The sequence below is a fragment of the Emys orbicularis genome, chromosome 4 (genome assembly GCF_028017835.1).
Source record: "Emys orbicularis isolate rEmyOrb1 chromosome 4, rEmyOrb1.hap1, whole genome shotgun sequence".
Taxonomy (NCBI): domain Eukaryota; kingdom Metazoa; phylum Chordata; order Testudines; family Emydidae; genus Emys; species Emys orbicularis.
The window spans coordinates 23,796,800-23,817,260 of record NC_088686.1 but is presented as its reverse complement, the minus strand read 5'-3'; the positions used below and the strand labels follow the sequence as shown (position 1 = coordinate 23,817,260).

General features: G+C 39.6%; 1 protein-coding gene across 1 annotated transcript in view; it reads left to right on the top strand.

The window, feature by feature from the left end:
* PPP2R5C (protein phosphatase 2 regulatory subunit B'gamma) overlaps nt 1-20,461 on the top strand; it is a 183,277-nt gene that overhangs the window by 18,421 nt on the left and 144,395 nt on the right. The window contains exon 3 of the mRNA XM_065402392.1: nt 14,249-14,408. Within this exon, the coding sequence (XP_065258464.1) occupies nt 14,249-14,408 (160 nt within the window). The remainder of the gene's footprint in view (nt 1-14,248; nt 14,409-20,461) is intronic.

The window sequence follows — 20,461 nt, the reverse complement described above, 5'->3', positions numbered from 1 at the left end:
GTTTCCTATCTTTTAACCAGTTACTGATCTATGAGAGGTCCTTTCTGTTATCCCATGACTGCTTATTTTGCTTAAGAGCCTTTGGTGAGGGACCTTGTCAAAGGATTTCTGAAAGTCCAAGTACACTATACTGTATCCACTGGATCATCCTTGTCTGTATGTTTGTTGACACCGTCAAAGAATTCTAATAGATTGGCATGGCATGGCATGATTTCCCTTTACAAAATTCATGCTGATTCTTCCTCAGCATAAGAGAATATGAATATGAACTATGATTTGGATAGTGTCCAAGTATCAAAACTTTATACCATATTCTAGTTGTCTTTTTGGGGGAAAGGGGGTAGGGGAAGGATTAGCTTCCTCTGTATCTCAGTGTTCTTAAGTTGATATATCAGAATTTGTTCAATGAAACACTACTTAATTGTGCTTAGTTTTAGAAATCTGGAAAGTTCGAACAGTAAAATGTGCTTTTCAGCAGGAACAAACTCTAAAATGTAACAAGAAAATAAAACTTACAAATTACAGTAGCCATTTTTTAATTTCTGTTGTTGGCCATCTTGCTGAAAACAATTTGACCCAGTGTCAGAAGTTGTTAAACTGTTTGTAATACTAGTTTGAAAACTAATTCACAATCCACAAATTAAAAAAGGCTTTTTTGTGATTAAACACTATTGAAGTGTGTTGGATACTGGCCCACAGTCTGTGACATTAGGTCTTGCCTTGCCAGTATCTCACATCTGTCACTTTTCAGTATGCTTGCTACCACACAGAGTACAAGTGCACCAGTTTTAGGTCATGAACTTTACAGTTGTTGAAAGTTTTACTTTTCAAACTTTCAGGTTCCTGGGCTGAGTAAATTGGTGGCATTTTTCTCTCAAGAATATTATTCCAATTATAAAATTGTGGCCTTATTATCTAAAGGAGGACCAATAAAATAAGACTTCTCCAACATTCTGTAAGATCCTAGAGGAAGTGTTTTACTCCTCCGGCCCAACAAAAGGGTGAGAGAATACTAATGTTTTTATGACTTCTTCCTTTTTGCTTTCTGGCTACAAGCATTCAGTGGTCTGTTTAACTAGTGAAAGCTATTAATTGCTATACTAAAAAGGTGGTATGTCTTGTAAATGCCCAAACTTTTTTCTTCATTTGTGAGTTTCTTAAAAGTGCTTTTTATTTTTATTTTTTAATACTGCATTGGAAACTGGAGTAGTTTATGTGATAACTCCATGGGAAGGAATTCTTTATTTTTAAAAAGCCTGCTTAGCAATACGGACTGTACTGATAAACCACTAGTAACACTTTTTCAGTGGATTTTTTTCATGAGCATACATCTGACAAATTTCAGAGAATTTTATGAAAATCTGGAATTTTGAAATTTTTAATTTATATGTAGAAAATGTCTTTAATCCTGTTGTAACAACAACAACAAAATTCCAAATCACTGAAAGACAAGTGTTGGTATTTCATTTTTACCTTAATTGCCTTAATAGTGATAACTAATCCAAGAATTTCACAGGGCAGGAACTTCTGTTGGCAGACATTCTAAATGAGAGCAGTCCATAACAATCGCATGGAAATCTGGTTGTGTATAGGTGCTTGCATAGAGATTTTGAGGTAAGCAATTTCCCAGTGTTTCAAGTATCAAGTAACAACAAAGGCTGTTGGCAAGGTTGGCTCCACAGGATTAAAAAACAGCTTTACCAAAATGTTTACAGTGACTGTATTGGTGGGTGGATTTCTAAGAAGAGGTGGCACAAAAAACCTAAATAGGACTTAATTTTGAAAAATAAAACAAAAGACGATGAAGGGAAACTAAAACTTCCATTGCTGTGATTGTGTTTACTGATACTTCTGTTGGCCACTGGTGAAAGAAGTACTTTGTATGCAAAGCGCATACATTACCCGCTTCCTCACATCTAACTCTCCATCTACAACTACTTATTTCCTTATTTAATTTTTTCTTATGTGAATATTTCACTTATTGTTTTAGGATAACTTGCCATTTTTTGCAGTTAAAACTTGAGGACACTATAATAAATCCAAAATTATATTTAGCTTCAGGATAGGAGTTTTTCTAAGAATACATGTGCCATTTAACATGATTAGAAAGAACCATAGCACATCAGATGCACAGTGAAAACAATTTTATTCATTTAATTACTAAATCAAAATAAAAGAGGAAATATATAAAAATCTAACTCTTTAACAGAAGAGTTTTGAAGGAGGCAGTTTTGTTAATTTATTTCTCTTGTTCTTGTGGCTAATGAACTTCAAATGCATTTGTTGTGCTAGGACTGTTCCTGAGTGTTTTCTGTAAAAATGTCTGTATCAGTGCTAGGACACAGAGGAAAATTAATTTCTTCTTTACTAAGTATTTTTCAATCTATCGAGATTCCTTTGTGTTTACTGGTATTTTTGGGGATTTATACCATACGCTAGTTGCCTTTTTGGGGGGAAAGGTGGAGGGGAAGGAGAGTTACACTTTTGTAAATTGATCAATATATGGATTGTCAGCTTGTATAAAACAAATACTAACCTCTTGTTAAGTCTTCTCCTTTTGTCAAAATGTGTAATCCATGCTGCCGAATCTCTCCAAAAAAACATTTGTAGCTGCCTTAATTTCTTGATAAGGCTCTGAGGTATGATAGATTTTTATAAACATTTTTCTCTAGTGCTCCTCTACCCCGATATAACGCTGTCCTCGGGAGCCAAAAAAAATCTTACCGCGTTATAGGTGAAACCGCGTTATATCGCACTTGCTTTGATCTGTTGGACTGCTCAGCCTCCCCCCCCCCCCCCCCGGAGCGCTGCTTTACCACGTTATATCCGAATTCGTGTTATATTGGGTCGCGTTATATCGGGGTAGAGGTGTACTTGTAAAAGTGCCCACGACAAAGGAGGCAGTTAGTATAGGTGATTAGTAGTTGCCTGTCTTGGTTAACCAGTGTCTGAAATTAAGTTTGTATTCCATTAAACAAAGTTAATTTAGTAAAAGTCTCTGTACTATATTGTATTACTAGTTTGAGCTGGTAATTTTGTTTAAACTATTAAGTATCTGAAAGTCTTTTGGCTCTCCATCTTTTGGCTCCTTTCCCCGCAGATCGACAACGGTGTGGATTCTGAACTCTGGAAATGCTAAATGGTTTTAAATAGGCCATGTTAGAGCTTGGACCCTCAAAGCTGTCAGGTCTGATTCTCTAAACTGGGTACAGAATGATACTCCTTATTATAGCAAAAAAACAGTTTTAAAACTAAAAGTGTAACTAAGCTACATGAGGAGTCAGGGTCGATCGATTTAAATCATAAGTGTTAATTATGATTGAAAACAGCAAGCAAGAAACTTTGATTTAAATCAGTTATTTCAATCTTGTTTTGCATTAATACTTGTTAATTATTTTCCTAAAGAGAAGTCCATTCTCCTTGATTGGTATATAACCATTAAAATGTGTTGATTTGCAGCTAAATGTTGCCTTTACGCTAAATTTGGTATTTTTAGTTAACCAAAGGGTACACTATAATTATACACATTTATTTAAGCTGTGTAATTGCTTAAAATATATTTATTCAGTTTCTTATTTTTATATTTTATTGTGTTAGAAAATGATGAATGAGGCATTTCTTAGTTACGTTTTGGCTCCTGATTTGTGTCAAGCTGCATTTGGATGGACATTGGAATTCAGTGCAGAAAAACCACATTCTAAAATTGTTTTAGTTAACTAAAACTATCTTTAATGTTCTGGATACAGCAGAAAAAATGTAAGCTTATCGAAACATATTTTATATTTAAAATTTATTTACTAAACAAAGGAAGTAGTTGATTGAACTGATTGTTTGTGATCACCTTGCCCTTCAAGATTTTAGCCCTAGTAGATCTCATGCTCTCATACCTTGTTTTTATTCAGAGATTGGAAGAGGGAAAACAAGCTTTCCTGTTTTTTCAGCTCTCAACCGAATTCTCAGTTTTCAATGAACCTCAGTAGTCCAAATGAAGAAAATATGCTTTTTGCACCTGCTAGCTCACCTGAAATCAAAAGCAATTAAGGCAAAAACATTTCTGTACAACAGAAACTGAAAGTACTTACATTTGGAAAAATGTGAATACTGGCTTTGGCTCCATTATAAAGAATGAAAATAATATTAATACTGTAGGTTTCAGAGTAGCAGCCGTGTTAGTCTGTATCCGCAAAAATAACAGGAGTACTTGTGGCACCTTAGAGACTAACAAATTTATTAGAGCATAAGCTTTCGTGGGCTACAACCCACTTCTTCGGATGCATATAGAGTGAACCATATATTGAGGAGATATATATACACACACATACAGAGAGCATGAACAGGTGGGAGTTGTCTTACCAACTCTGTCAACTCAGGGCTAAATAGGGATTGGGAATGGCTGAGCCATTACAAACATTGAATCTATCTCCCCTTGTAAGTATTTTCACACTTGCTTCTTATCAAACTGTCTGTACTGAACCATCTTGATTATCACTTCAAAAGTTTTTTTTCTCTTACTTAATTGGCCTCTCAGAGTTGGTAAGACAACTCCCACCTGTTCATGCTCTCTGTATGTGTGTGTATATATATCTCCTCAATATATGGTTCACTCTATATGCATCCGAAGAAGTGGGTTGTAGCCCACGAAAGCTTATGCTCTAATAAATTTGTTAGTCTCTAAGGTGCCACAAGTACTCCTGTTATTTTATTAATACTGTAGTACATGGCATTGAGACATTTGTAATTACAGTGCTGTAGTGTACTATATATTGAATTTGGGTAATACATTAAATGAGGGCAATATGTTGAATAAGTAACAGTATGTCTTGAGTGAACTAGTTTGGCTTTCATTGTAAGATTTCTTTACAGTCTAATTTGCTTTTAAATGTAATTGCTAAAAATTTACATTTGAATGCGCAAACATCTATTTTAAGATTTTTATCTATTTAAATAAATTGGGGGAAAAAGAAGTTCAATGGGTTGAATTGCCACCACATTTTACTCTCTAGTACATATCCAAAGATACCTGAGAACTTCAGCTTCAGTACAAATATTATGCGTTGCAAAGACCAAAATAGGATTAATGAAATGTCTCCTGATATTTTACAAAGTACTCGATCCCTAAGAATCCTGAATCTCCTTCCACTTAGCAATAACTGCTATTCTCTTCCCTGAGTTGACGTTAAGCCAATGGCTTATTTGTTTTCTGATCTCTTCCAAATAGCTAATATTAGGCAATAGCCAAGGCAACTTACAGTTGAGCAGCATCTGTGTATTGGTGCTGCTAGGAGGCTGTAAACTCTCATGATCTCTTCAAATAGTTTTATGTGGATGTTGAGAAGAGAGTATGGACTTTTGTGGAACTCTGCAAAAGAGCTTGGAATACAAGATCATCTGAAGAAAAGGCTATTGCAGTCATCAAATGCAGCTATTTAGCAGTTTCTACCAGTTCAAAGTGGCTCATCATTCTTTCAACTTTTATAACACATGGTATCACAGTGTAAGTCTGTTCACTTTTAGCAGTTGGACCAAATGAGGTTGGTTAACCTGCTACTGCTTCAGGTTAATGGACTAAGTCCTTTAAGGGTAAGCAGTAGGTCTCATGATTTTAGATTGAGAGTCTCCGGTTTAATCCCATCAGACATCCACATGCACTTCTGAAATGCCTCATATCTTCTGCAAATTATTGTGGTTCACATGACTACTGAGTCAATAAACAATCCAGCCTCTATAGTGGTAAAAACTTTATGCAGAAATAAGGGTGTTAGGGTGTCTTGGCTGTTTCAAGTATAGGCAAGTACATTCTGACCATCTAAATTCCCTTCCGGTAGTTTGACTCTTTGCTTTCCCTCCAGAAAAACAACCCACACCTATTGTATAGAGTAGCTGGCACATTCTACCCCGGAAGTGGCTGCATTTAAAAAATGGGTGTTCAATCCCTAAAATATATAGCTCCTAAAGTATTTTGGCAGCCTTCAGGATGATAATTTGCTATATTAAAGTTATTTCCTTCAGCAATGCTGATTTTATAATATTTTAAGGTTGTGTTTTAATTTAGTTCTAAAACTACAGTTTATAAATAACTGAAGTTGTCTTTTTCTTAATGTTATCTTTAGGAGTGCCTGAGTCCTACTTTACAGTTTCAAAAATAGTAATTTAAATAAAAAGTTAAAGGTCACTTACTCCCTTGAACAGGCGAAAATAGGACAAATGCAGGATGGAGAGAATGGGCAAACTCTGCTTTTAGTTAATTTTCAAGATCTGCTTACAGTGTATGGTGTGTAGTCTGTAGGTAAATATAATTTTAATGAAACGTGGCACTTAATTTGAGCTTTTCTCTGACTTTATTTAAAGGCAGCTGGAAACTGCAATTTGTATAGGTACACACACCTTCCTGACAGGAAGGAGAGCAATTTCCCTGTCTGACAGCTGCCAAATCTAACTCCAAAGTCACAGCAACAAGGAACACAATAAGTTTTTCTTGTCGGGAAGAATACTGTTGTTAACACGTTAACAACACGCTTACTGTTAATAACACAAATCCAAAATATATCCATTCAAATAACAGATTCTGTTAAAGTTCAATGTGTGCAGTTCTCTGTGGTGTAGAGTTGTTTGACCCAAAGAGTGCTTCCTTGTCCTAAGAGGGGTAAAAATATGTCTCCACATATAATTTCAAGATGACAGCTACATATAAAGCCCTAGTTTTAAAAAAAAAAAACTACATTTATTCTAAAATTTAGAAATACATATTGAAAAAAATATATTTTCTATAATGAAACTAAGTAAAACAAATGTCTCATACTGCCACCGTCAACCTCATTTAATCAAATTTTCTTCTTCCTCAGCCACAGAAATATTGAAACTGCTATAATTATTTTTTTAAAGTAAAAAAATTAATATCTATACAGTGTTTGACCAAAGAAACAGTGGCATTTTCCATTAAGTATTGTCTCAGATTTAATGTTTACAATTTTACATAACAAAAATGAAGAATCTGAATAAGTAATTTACTGAGCCAAGCTATCACAATTGCTTGAATAATATCTGGTTTTCGTACCAACAAGAACAAATGAACATCAGGGAAAAAAAGTTATGAAATCAAAACTGACCCATGATTTTCAATACCAGTCCATCCTGACTGCAGCATCAAATTGTTTGAATTTAGCCTCTCATTAAGTTCTCATTTTTCTTATTATGTATAGTGCCCCTCTTCTAAAGGTTTAATCCTCACTAGCTTTCCTGACAGCTAGATTTTTTTTTTTCTGTATCTTATAAAGGCAGTATCAGAAATAGCATCTGACAAACCTCTGTCTTTAGATGTACAGAAAGGTTAGTCAGTGGCATATAGGAATCACACTTGTAATTTTTAAGCTATTCTATGACTTTGCTTCTGAAGTGGATCCCATAGTAGTTAGTATTGAAAGGGGTTATTTGCCAATAGGTGAGGAAAAAAATTGTGTTAGTCCTTCTTAAATTTTTTTAGGAAGTCAGCCCTAGGTCCCTATATCTGTGAAATGTGTAGATATGGGATGGATTTAAAGACTTAGGCTATGTCTATACTTCCACTTATGTCAGTATAACCTATGTTACTTGGGTGTGAATAAGCCACCCCCCTTAGCGACATGAGTTTCACTGACCTAAGTGCTGGTGTGGATAGCACTATGTTGACGAGAGAGCTTCTCCTGCAGACATAGGTGCCGCCACTTGTTGGAGGTGGATTGATTAAGTCGACGGGAGAGCTTTCTCCCGTCAGTGTAGTGTGGCTACACTAGAGAGCTTACAACGGCGCAGGTGCATCTGTGCTGCTGCGCCGCTGTAAGCTCTCTAATGTAGCCATAGCCTATATCTACTGTTACATTATAGCTGTTCTCTTCACAAGGTGGATAAAAATCAATGATATAAAAATGTATCGTAAGTATCTTTATCTTCAAAATAAACTTGCTTTACATTTTAAATTTAATGTTATGACAACCTTTGGCAAGGTCTATACTTACTGTAATCTATTAAAATCATTTAAATAAAAAAAGCTGCAACAATTAGTTGCACACATACAAAATGGGAAATGACTGCCTAGGAAGGAGTACTGTGGAAAGGGATCTGGGGGTCATAATGGATCACAGGCTAAATATGAGTCAACAGTGTAACGCTGTTGCAAAAAAAGCAAACATCATTCTGGGATGTATTAGCAGGAGAGTTGTAAGCAAGACACAAGAAGTAATTCTTCCGCCCTACTCCGGGCTGATTAGGCCTCAGCTGGAGTATTGTGTCCAGTTCTGGGTGCCACATTTCAGGAAAGATGTGGACAAATTGGAGGAAGTCCAGAGAAGAGCAACAAAAATGATTAAAGGTCTAGAAAACATGACCTATGAGGGAAGATTGAAAAAAAATTGAGTTTGCTTAGTCTGGAAAGACTGAGAGGGCACATAAGTTTTCAAGTACATAAAAGGTTGTTACAAGGAGGAGGGAGAAAAATTATTCTTCTTAACTTCTGAGGATAGGACAAGAAGCAATGGGCTTAAATTGCAGCGAGGGAGGCTTAGGTTGAACATAAGGAAAAACTTCCTAACTGTCTCAAGGTCCCTTCCAGTCATATGATTCTATAATTATACAGTCGTTCGTTGCGCCTGTTTTGACCAAGACATACAATAAAATTGTAGCTTTGCTGAGGGCACATTTCTCGCCTGTGCCATCTGTTTGGAGATTTCAGTTGCATAAATTAAATCAACAAGCTGTTGAGATGGCTGCAAGCTGCGTCACAATGTTGAACAGTGTAACTTTGGTAATTTCCTCAATGACGTGCTGCAAGATCGCCTTGTTTGTGGAGTTCAGAATAAAGCGCTTCACGGCCATCTCCTTGCTGAGCCGAATTTGACATTTGCCATTGCTCAGGAATAGGCCCTGGCCACCGAAACAGCATCATTGCACATTTAGGAAATTTTTTTTGCGACAAACAACATGAACACTGTCACAATCAGACGATTGTCATTGACAAACTCAGCAGTACAAAAGGAACTCAAGCACAATGTTGTCAGACAAGATTAATTGTTGGAAGATCTGTTTAGACTGCAGAGGACAGCATAAGTGCTCTGCATGTAGGTTCAAAGATGCGGAGTGCCGATTCTACAAAAAGAAAGGTCACATTGAGTGAATCTGCCAATCAAGGTCAACAGTGTGAAGCAAAAGGACTGTGACAAGCATTCTCATCCTCAGGTGTCAACCAAACTCAACACTTCCTTCAATGATGTCAAGAAGCTTTACCATATTCTGAGCAACAAAGAATCTCGAGGTTCTGAAATGTTTGCAACAGTGTTCATTAATGGTTATGAGTACGAAATGGAAGTCCACTCAGGCTCTGGAGTGTCAACTGTCAATGAAGACACCTTGTCTTTTTTCCCCTCTCATTGTACTCCCACGTTAGCAAGTCTGTCGTGCAGCTTTGGAGACTACGATGGACAAAAAGTTAACCTCGTCGGAAGCTGTAAAGTAAATGTTTGCTACAACTTTTCTATGCAAGATTGCCTCTCATCGCCCCCAAAATGTCAGTGTGAAAGCCTCTTATGCAGGTACTGGCTCACACTATTGAGAATCAGCATCCATACCATCAACGAAGAACAACTAAAACAGATAGTCAACAAATTCCCTCAATTGTTAATGGAAGAATTGGGAGTTTACAAGGACCACAAGTGTTGCTCCACTTGGATTCAGCAGTTGTGCTGATCAACATGAAGGTTCGGAATGTACCTTTTCCCCTATGTCTGAAGATTGATGCTGAGCTAGATCTGCAGGGAATACTTGAGCTAGTTACACTTACAAAATGGGTTACATGACTGTACGTGTAGTCGAGCGGAATGGTGACATGCGAATCTGTGGAGATAAGTGCACTTTCAAACAAGGCACTCAATCAGCACCTTTACCCAGTGCTTTGTTAACCAACTGCTCAGTGTTCTGGCTGGAGGAAAAGTCTTTGGAAAACTCAACCTTACTCAAGCATATCACCAGCTGATTGTTGACAAAGATGCTGCTGATGTGCAGACGACTATTACTCATCGAGGAGCATTTTGAGTCAAGTGTCTCCAGTTTGGCATTTCTGTTGCACCGAGAATTTTCCAACACTTCATGGAAACTCTGGTTTCCAGAATTCCGGATGCTGTACCATATGGAAGTCCTGCTACGAGATCAACAGAGGATGAACTTGCTGAGCAATTTTGAGAAGTCTTGTGTCGATTCGAGAAATCAGGCATTCGAATCAAGAAGGGAAAATGTGAAATTGGAGTTACAAGCATCACCTTCTTGGATTATCCCATCAATGCATCTTGTATCCACCTGACAGAAAACAAAGTATGGGCAATCCATGATGCCCCAAGCCAAATTCCAGAAGGAACTTCAAGCATTTGTGGGGTTGCTCAATTTCTACCAGTTTTCTTCCAAAAAAGGCAACTGTTGCTGAACATAATCATTACATTCTTGACAAGGCAGTTCCATAGAAATGGACTTGTCCGCATGCAGAAGCCTTCAAGAACATCAAGAAGTTATTGACGTCCGACTCTGTTCTCGTCCACTATGACTAACAAAGGCTGTTGATTGTTATCTGTGATGCATCGCCTTATAACATCGGAGCTGTTATTGGCCATCCCTTGCCAGATGGAACTGAGGCACTTATTGCCTACTATTTCAGAACCTTCTGGTCCGCCAAGAGAAAATATGCACAAACTTGTCAAGAAGTGCTTGCTATCATTGCTGCAGTCAAGGAATTCCACAATTACATCTATAGTTGTGCGGTTAAGAGTCGTACTGAACACAAGCCACTTCTAGGAATTGTCTCCAATAACAAGTTAACACCTTCAGTCATGTCATTGTGAAAGCAACGGTGGAGGGTTGTATTAAGTGCTTCCGACTACATGCTTGTCTACAAGCCAGAAAAGTCAATCGCTAACACTCACGTACTGAGACGAATGCTGCTACAGATGCTGGATTGTGCCATTCCACCTCCAGCTGAAGTTTTGGAATCCCTCCCTGGCTGACTCAATTGGGAGTAGAGAGGCTAGGTGGCCAGCTGGGAAACTGCACATAGAGTTCAAACCATTTTTAAACTGTCAACATGGGCTTTATGCCCATAAAGGTTGGCTCTTACGGGGACATTGTGTTTTTATTCCAGAAAGAGGTCGCTGAGTCACCTTAGATATCTTACGTGCAGCACATCAAGGAATTGTGCACATGAAAGCATTAGCCAGAAGTTATGTCTGGTGGCCAGGTATCGATGCTGACCTAGAAATAATTGTAAATGAGACTTGGTCTACACTACAGAGTTAAGTTGACGTAAGGCAGCTTACATTGACTTAAATATGTAAGTACGTACACCACAACATTGCTCCCGCCGATGTAGGTTGTCCACTACACTGACCTAATAACTTTAACTCTGCGAGAGGAGAAGTGCTTAGGTCAATGTAGTTAGGGTGGTGCAGAGTCTGTGTTGACATTGCATTACTTACATCACCTGTTGGCTGTCAGCCCTGTGTGGAGCCCCCCTGCTCTGGGGCTGACAGCTGGGGCCCATAGCCATGGGGCCCATAGCAGTCAGCCCCATGCGGGACCCCAGGGTGAAGCAGGATTCCAGCTGTTTGCTGCAGAATGCCCCACAGAGTTAAGTTGGTGGAAGCATTTCTGAGGAGGACGCAAACCATGGATAGAAAGGGCGTTCTTTGGACATGAACCACTGTGGTAATTACTGTGGTGGCTGTATGTCCACCTAACTTAAGTCAACTTATTTTGTAGTGTAACAAGGCCTGACTGTAGCACATACCAACCTACTCGAAATAACCCACCAAAAGCCTCAGTTTTTTCCTGGAAAGTGACTAAGAAACCATGGTCAAGAATCCATATTGGCTTTGCGGGGTCCTTTTTAGGGAAAGAACTTTCTGATCATAGTTGACTCTTCCTTGAAATGGCTCAAAGTGATCTTAATCTCATCACAAACGTGTAGTACAACGATCACTGCTCCTTGTCAACTATTCCTAACTTGTGTTACCAGATACTATTGTGTCCAATAAGAGAAATGCTTTTACCTCTGATGAGGTCAAGGACTTTTCCAAAAGCAATCTCATTAAAGCTGTCACCGTTGCACCAAGCAAATGGTCAGGCCAAATGGGTGCTGCCAGAAAACCAAAGATGCCATAACGAAGATCATCAAAGGTGACTAGCTGACAAGTCTTGCAAGGTTTCTCATTGCTTCAAATCTCACCCCATTCCTGATTACAGGAGTTAGCCAAGCTACTCTTGGGATGATGTCTTAAAATATGCCTCGACCATAATCCCAACCTGTCTAAGGAATTGCAACACACCAGGATCAGGTTCTGGATTCCCCCATGTGATTATCTACTCTGCTTTCCTTCACACCACAAGAGTGTATTCAGTAGAAGTTATGGTGCTAGACCAGGGTGGGTTCCTTCAACAATCATCCTCCGGTCCCGTCTCATATAAAGTCCAGACTGCCAATGGACAAGTTTGCCGTCATTACATCAACAACTGAGAAGACACTCATCTCCAAGCAACATTGCTCCAGAGGAGTCTTCGGGTGTGCCTCCTCTAGAGCCAACTATCAATTCTCTCCTTATTGGTACCGCCTGCAGTCTGACACTCCAAGCGTGTCGAAGTTGCTACTTGAAGGGGACAGTGCTCCTGTCTTGCTGGCGGTTCCCATTGGATCACAATCATGAAAGACACCTGCTCTGTGGCGTGTCCTAGAGAGACTGCAGTGCAGATGAGAGCACCACGACGGTTGGATGATCATGTTGCCAAAGAGGAGAGGAGTGTGATGTATGCATAGGGGGTGCTGTAGTTTTATGTAGGGGAAAGCACTGTTATTACCCCTGAGTTGTTGCCCAGAGAGGAAGGGATTCACTCGGGGTTCAGTTCAGCTTTCTCGTTGCTGCTGACTGTGAATGATTACATGACTTGCTCACCCCACTCCTAAAACTCTAAAGTAATGAATTGATGGGCAGGCAATGCTTTGTAGAGTGTGAAGAGTTGAACAAAAAGTAGCTTAAAATTTAGGACAACAGTATTCCAGTGAAAATGCAACTGAATCTGGTTTCTTGCATCTGTAACTTCATGCTGAGATGAAGCTATACTTTGCTGGCTACCATATGTACCTCATTTTAACTCCTGCTGTAGTCCGTATTAGTCTGACTACTTGTCAAAGTCAGGAATCAGCGTTTTTTCAGCAATTTTGCCCTTGACAGTACAAGAAATAGCAAAAGGAGAATGGGTTTTGTATTGTTACAGAGACATGTCAATTGTATTTGCAGACACGTATACTTCAGTGTAAATTTTTTTTCCAGTACAGATAATTCAAAAAGCATTGAAAAGTTTGCAGTAATGTCTCTAGCTAGATCAATTCTTGTTATACTCATAAAATTACTTTACTCTTAGAGAAATTATATCCTTATTAAGGATTCTCTTCTGGTATCATATTATGATCAGTGTAGATGGCACTACCTGTTGGTGGAGGTGCTGTCTATCTTTATCTTAATGCTAAACTGTCTTGTTTTATGTTGTCTTGGTTGGGTGGTGGGAAGATGGAGAGAGAAAGTGGGAAACTGGGAGGAAGTTAAGTCCTGCCTGTGCATGCTGAGGGGTACTTGCAGTGTTCAAATAAATCCTTTGATTTCTGTATACAGGTAGTGCAACTGGTGGCAGTGGCTTCAAGATGGCAAAAGCACTGACTCGGGCTGCAGGGCTAAAAATAGCAATGTTGACATTCAGGCTCTGGCTGGACTCTGAGACACACCCCCCTGCAATTTTATAGCCCTGCAGCCTGAGCCCCGTGAGCCCAAATCAACTGACCCAGGCTAGCCACGGCAGTACTGCAGGTCTTTTATTGCAGTGTAGACATACCCTAAAAAGACAAGACAGGCAAAGGTGGGGGGAAAAAGGCAATGTGACATACATACACTATGGAAATGTCTGTACATGGGGTGGGGGGAGGGGAGTAGACCGTTCCAAATAGGTTAGGCAACACAAGTGACAGAATGATATTCCACATCTGTGGAGAATTGTGACAAAGTCAAGACTGACTGGAAAGAACGATCAGGGAAGTAGGTGGCTATGCAGTCAGAGATAAGATAGAATAAGTTGATTAGAATTTTGTTCTGTTTTTAGCAAAATCAAACTTGCCTGTAACCTAACTCTGTTTTTAGAATGTTCTGTTTAACAAGCTCAACTACATTTAAATGTGTGTTTTTGTTTTAAACAGGTGTCAAACAAAAAAACAAACAGCGCTCCTCCCCCAGCACAATTATCTAAAATCAAAGTACCTGCTCCACAGACTGTACTGAAGAAGGAAAAACGGCAGAGTTCTTCAAGGTATAATGTTAGCAATAACAGAGAACTCCAAAAACTGCCAGCTTTAAAAGGTATCTGTTTTTTTCCTTCTATGATCTTTGTTAAAGTTTTGGAGTTCTTAGGGGTAACTTAATAATAGACACACACTTTAATTTCCAAAAGTTGGCTTTTTTTATATAAATATATGTTGTCTTCTATCACAACTGAAATGAAGATTTCCTAATGTGCGCCCTCCCCCTGCCCAAAAAATCAAGGTTGGTATATGTGTAATTGTCACTTGAGTACAGCTTGACCAGATGCTACTTTAGGGTGAAATTCACTTCTTTCCACGTAAAACCATTGTAATTGGGTTTTGTGTGGAAGACTAAGCAGTGTTGAGAGGCTTAGATTTCACACACCAAAACCCACAGGTAGGCCATGCAGCTGCCCTTCCTCCATCACCCCCACTCCTCCTTTTACAGCAGCTTTTGGGCCACAGAATTCTCAGATTCAGCAGCCCTCCTCATCCTAAATACGCTCAACCCCCTCCACACAACCCTATTCAGGACCAGCGCTAAACTAACCTCTGGAATTTAGTGGATGTGGAGCCCCTTTTATGTGTCTAATCTGCCTGAATCCTTCTGGAGGGCTAAAGTGGTATAGAGGGCCTTGTGTTAGCCCTCTGAGTCAATTTCTCCCTTTTTGTTTAGAATGAAGTATTAAGTTTTGTGACGTTTTGAAACCACACTGACCAGCTTTGGTGAAGGGAGAAAATTTCTAACTTTTCTTTGATATCTTATTACTACTTGTTTCTGCTAGTAGTCCATTTTGTGTATTATAGCACAAAACGTAAACAGCGACATCAGCAATCTTAAGGCAGAACAACTTCCGAACATGTGGCATATATGATGTAAGGTGAGCTGATCTGTTGATACAAAAGTGACCAAGGTTGCTTTAACGTTTTGTGCTAGAGTGCAAGTTTAGAGGTGGGGTATATATTACTTTTTGGTATCTGTTAAAGATGGAAGTGAAAGCCTTAGAGTGGTGTGTTTTAACAACAGTGTTGTAGGCAGTGTGAAAGTGGCTGAGAGAGACTTTTTCCTAAATTCTTCATTTCCCCGCTTAAATTTTATTAGTGTTCTTTGAAAATGAGGAAATTCTGTTAGTTTTTAAGCCAGTGTTAACTTTTTTGCTCGTTATGTGACACTTCTTGCAAGAATAGGGAGGGTTAGGCTCTACTGTCCTGATTCCAAGCAGATGAAATTAGTGATAAACAAAGGAAGAAAAATATTTTGCAGCAACTGATGTGCGCTGCATTAGCAGAACAGTCTCCAAATAGAACATTTCTTTGTTTCTTTCAAGGGGTGCTAACTGTTTCCTTAATAGATGCTTTCCATTTATTTTATAAAACCTGTAAATAAAAAATGCTTTAGTGCCACAGACTATAAATAACATTAACATTCACATCTCTGTGCGTGTTCAGCTATCCTGACCATTCCACCATAGTTACACGATGACAACTTATTTTTTGCATTACTTTCCATTCTTTGTGAGGTGGTGAATTTAGTACTTACGTTCACAGCCCTGGAGACCAACAACCTTTCTTTACCCAAAGAAGGGCAGTGTTAGTGCAGGCTTCTCCATACAACCCTGCTAGTGTAATGAATCCTGTTCTGGCATGACCACTTCTATGGACAAGAATTATTTGTGTATTGTGATAGTAACCCATTGTGAAAGGCACTATACAAACACATAAAAAGATGTTACCTGCTCAAAGTTTACAATCAAAGAATAAGACGAGAGAACACATAAGGAGTACAAGGTAGTCAACAGAGTACAAGTGTCCATGCCCATTCAGACTTTGGCTTCAGTGCTTAAACTGTAAACCGGACTGTCAATGTTGATGTGAGAAACAGTCCATTAAAAACTGGCAATGATGTTTTGACCTTGGTAAGTGTCATGGAGGTGGAAAATTCTATCCTATTACCAGTCCCTCAAACAAATTCTTGGATTAACCATTGATGTGCATTGTTGAAAACCAGAGTGGATTATTCTGTAAGGATTATATGAAGTCTCTAACACACTCTTGATCTGTTGAGAAATAAGACTAAATTGCAGAATGGTCTGTTAATAATGTTATGACTTCTGGAAAAGTTTTCTATTATGAAACACAGAATATGCAGAATTTTTTTTACTAATGAAATCCAGTCTTGATTTTCCAGTATAAGTATTCAAACAGAAGGAATACTTTTTACTTTGGTAATGTCAGCATGGTAAATGTTATATTTTTAAATATATATACCCGATCCTTTTGATTTTGACAATCTATCCATTTAAACTCATTAGGTGTATTAAATATACATAGCAATAAGTTTGCTATTAGGAGAAAACACTGAACCTCTTGGATGACGATTAAATTTAAAATGCGTCTGACGAAGTGGGCATTCACCCACGAAAATTTATGCTCCAATACATCTGTTAGTCTTTAAGGTGCCACAGGACTCTTTGTTGCTTTTTACAGATCCAGACTAACACGGCTACCCCTCTGATATAAAATACTGTTTCAGCACTGAAGTTCACTCAGTTCTGTGCATTTTTGTTTGAAAGTGTATTCAGTCTTATTTTTATAAAAACGTAACTTCAGTAAGATGTTATAACTTAAAAAAAACCAAAACCCTCTTCCCTTAACATTTTCACAGTATCTTTCATCCCACTGCACTTGACGATTTGTGTGATATATGTAATATACATGTAGAATCGTAGGCTTGGAAGGGACCTTGAGAGGTCATCTAGTCCAGTTCCCTGGACTCATGGCAGGACAAAGTATTACCTAGACCAAGGTTTCTCAAACTTGCTTGCACCACGACCCCCCTTTTGACAACAAATATTACTACATGACCCCGGGAAGAGAGACTGAAGCCTGAGCCCCATCGCCTAGGGCAAGGGGGGACAAAGCCCAACCTCTGCCTCCATAGGGAGTGGTAAAGCTTGAGGGTTTCAGCCCTGGGCGATGGGGCTCGGACTTTGGCTTCAGCCCCGAGCCCCAGCAAGTCTAATACCAGCCCTGATGATCCCATTAAAATGAGGTCCTGACCCAGTTTGAGAACCGCTGATCTAGACTACCCTGACAGGTATTTTTCTAACCTGCTCTTAAAAATCTCCAGTGATCAAGATTCCACAACCTCCCTAGGCAATTTATTCCAGTGCTTAACCACCCTGACAGGAAGTTTTTCCTAATGTCCAACCTAAACCTCCCTTGCTGCAGTTTAAGCCCATTGCTGCTTGTCCTATCCTCAGAGGTTAAGGAGAACGATTTTTCTCCCTCCTCGTAACAACTTTTTATGTACTTGAAAATTTATCATGTCTCCTCTCAGTCTTCTCTTCTCCAGACTAAACAAACCCAATTTTTTTCAATCTTCCCTCATAGGTCATGTTTTCTAGACCTTTAATAATTTTTGTTGCTCTTCTCTGGACTTTCTCCAATTTGTCCACATTTTTCTTGAAATGTGGCACTCAGAACTGGATACTATACTCTAGTTGAGGCCTAATCAGCACGGAGTAGAGTGGAAGAATTACTTCTTGTGTCTTGCTTACAACACTCCTGCTAATACATCCCAGAATGATTGTTAGGGCTTCCCCTCGCCCTTCCTTGGTTCTTGTCATGGAGACAGAAAGCAGAAGGCCAGAGTCCAAAGTGCAGGCAATGCGATGTTATTGAGGTTACCAAGCAAGCATAATCCCACAGCTCTGTACACCAGCAGAGATTTCCCTGTCCCCTCTCCTCTTTTTTAGCAGGCTTAATTATAGCTTTAGTGCACACCTCTAGCTGCCCCCCATACAGTTTATGGTCATGGTCCATTTTGGAGGGTCGTGAGTCTGGGGGCTTTGCCAACACCTTTTTTTTTTTTTTTTTTTTTAACCCATTGGAGGGGTAGGGAGTGAGGTTGTGTTTCAGCCAGGGTCACTGTTTCTTTGGCTTTTAGTGTTTCTTATACCTGCCCTCCACCCCCATGCTCCTCGCCCCTCCCAACTGGTTGCTTGACCTTGGCTTGGGAGAGGAGTCAGGCAGTCTTCAAGTGTGTGTGATTTTTATAATCATATAAATAAATAAAAAACTCCCACCATACCTAGCAACACTTTAACTCTCTTCCTTATCTTTTCTCATTGTGCTATAAACCCCATGTGGCTGTGGGCAGATGCAACACACAGTGTCTTTGTTCACACATGTTAGGCAGGATATAAGAGTATCAAAAGTCAAACAGGCAAACAAAACCCCAGATTCTACCTCAGGCTAATAAACAAGCCTAAATACTATATTGCCATCACTAACAATGATGTTTGCTTTTTTTGCAACAGTGTTCCACTGTTCATTCATATTTAGCTTGTGATCCACTAGGATTCCCAGATCCCTTTCTGCAATATATCTTCCTAGGCAGCAATTTTCCATTTTGCATGTGTGAAACTGATTGTTCCTTCCTAAAAGTGTATTTTGCATTTGTCCTTACTGAATTTCATTAGACCATTTCTCCAGTTTGTCCAGATCATTTTGAATTTTAATCCTATCCTTCAAAGCACTTGCAACCCCCTCCCAGCTTGGTATCATCCGCAAACTTTATAAGTGTACTCTCTGTCATTATCTAAATCAGTGATTCTCAACCAGGGGTCTGGGGCTCCCTGGGAGGCCGCAAGCAGGTTTCGGGGGGCTGCCAGGCAGGGCCAGCATTACATTTTCTGGCTCCCAGGGTAGAAAGCCGAAGCCCCACTGCATGGGGCTGAAGCCCAGGGCCCTGAGCCCCACCACCCGGGGCTGAAGCCAAAGCCTGAGCAATGTAGCTTCATGGGGGACCCTGTGACATGGAGCCCTAGGCAATTACCCTACTTACTACCCCCTAATGCCAGCCCTGGCTTTTATACACAGAAAACCAGTTATTGTGGCACAGGTGGGCCGTGGAGTTTTTATAGGATGTTGGGGGGCCTCAGAAAGAAAAAGGTTGAGAACCCCTGCTCTAAATCATTGTTGAAGATATTGAACAGAACCAGACCCAGAATTGATCGCTGGGGGACCCCACTCGTTATGCCCTTCCAGCATGACTGTGAACCACTGATTTCTACTCTCCAGGAACAGTGCACCGTGATTCTGTGCATCCAGCTTATAGTAGCTCCATCTAGGTTGCACGTCCCTAGTTGCATGTCCCTGCCTGTCCATTTGTTGGATCAGGGAGAAGGCCCTGAGCTGTTTGAAAACCAGGCTGTTTATCCAAAAGCCCTTTCCTTGTCTGTTGGTCCCTGGAGAATCCAGTTTGAACTAGTATATGCATATCTTACTCCTGGGGGAATTCTGCACCAAAATATTAAAAATTCTGCACTCAATATTTTAAAATTCTGCAATTTTTTTCTCAAAATAATGCGATATAATCCAGCTAGTTTCAATTATTTTGGTAATTTATTTAAACTACAATATGGATGGAGAATGGGAGTGAGGAGCTTTGGAAGAAATTACCAAACCTCTTCAGTCTAATAATAATGTAGCTAGTATCGACCCTTTACTTCTAATAGTCAACAAATATGTGCAGCCATATGCTAAGTGTTTCATCATAGGCAACTGAAGAACAATTGAGGGCTGGGGACTCAAACTCACAGTTTATACTGGCTACTGACCATCTCCAAAAAGGTCAATAGAAAACACTTCATGGAGTACATTTTGATAGGACATTTTTTCAGTCCAAAAATTTAGACCAATTCTAATCACTAAAGCACCATAAGCATTTATAAGGCCATACTGTCCTTTATAATAAGGCTCCTTTACACCACTCTGGCAATGTAAAGAAGCCTTAAAATTTTACACCTGTTTTATACTCCTGGGGGAATTCACTAAGAACAATGGGAACAATTCACTAAGCAGGCAGGCCGCTACATTCTCCTCTGCCTAAGGAAACAGAGCCTGCCCCATGCCTACCTCTTCAGAAATACCCCAAACCTCTGCCCCTCCACGCCGAGCATGCTGCAATAGTGAGCGAGAGGGACAGAATGTCTGTCTGTCTGTCTCTCTCTCTCTCTCTCTCCCCCTCACACACATGACTTCCCAGCCCTTCCCTCCTCCCCAAGGTGGTGATTTACATCTCTACCGGATGCTCTGGGTGCCCAC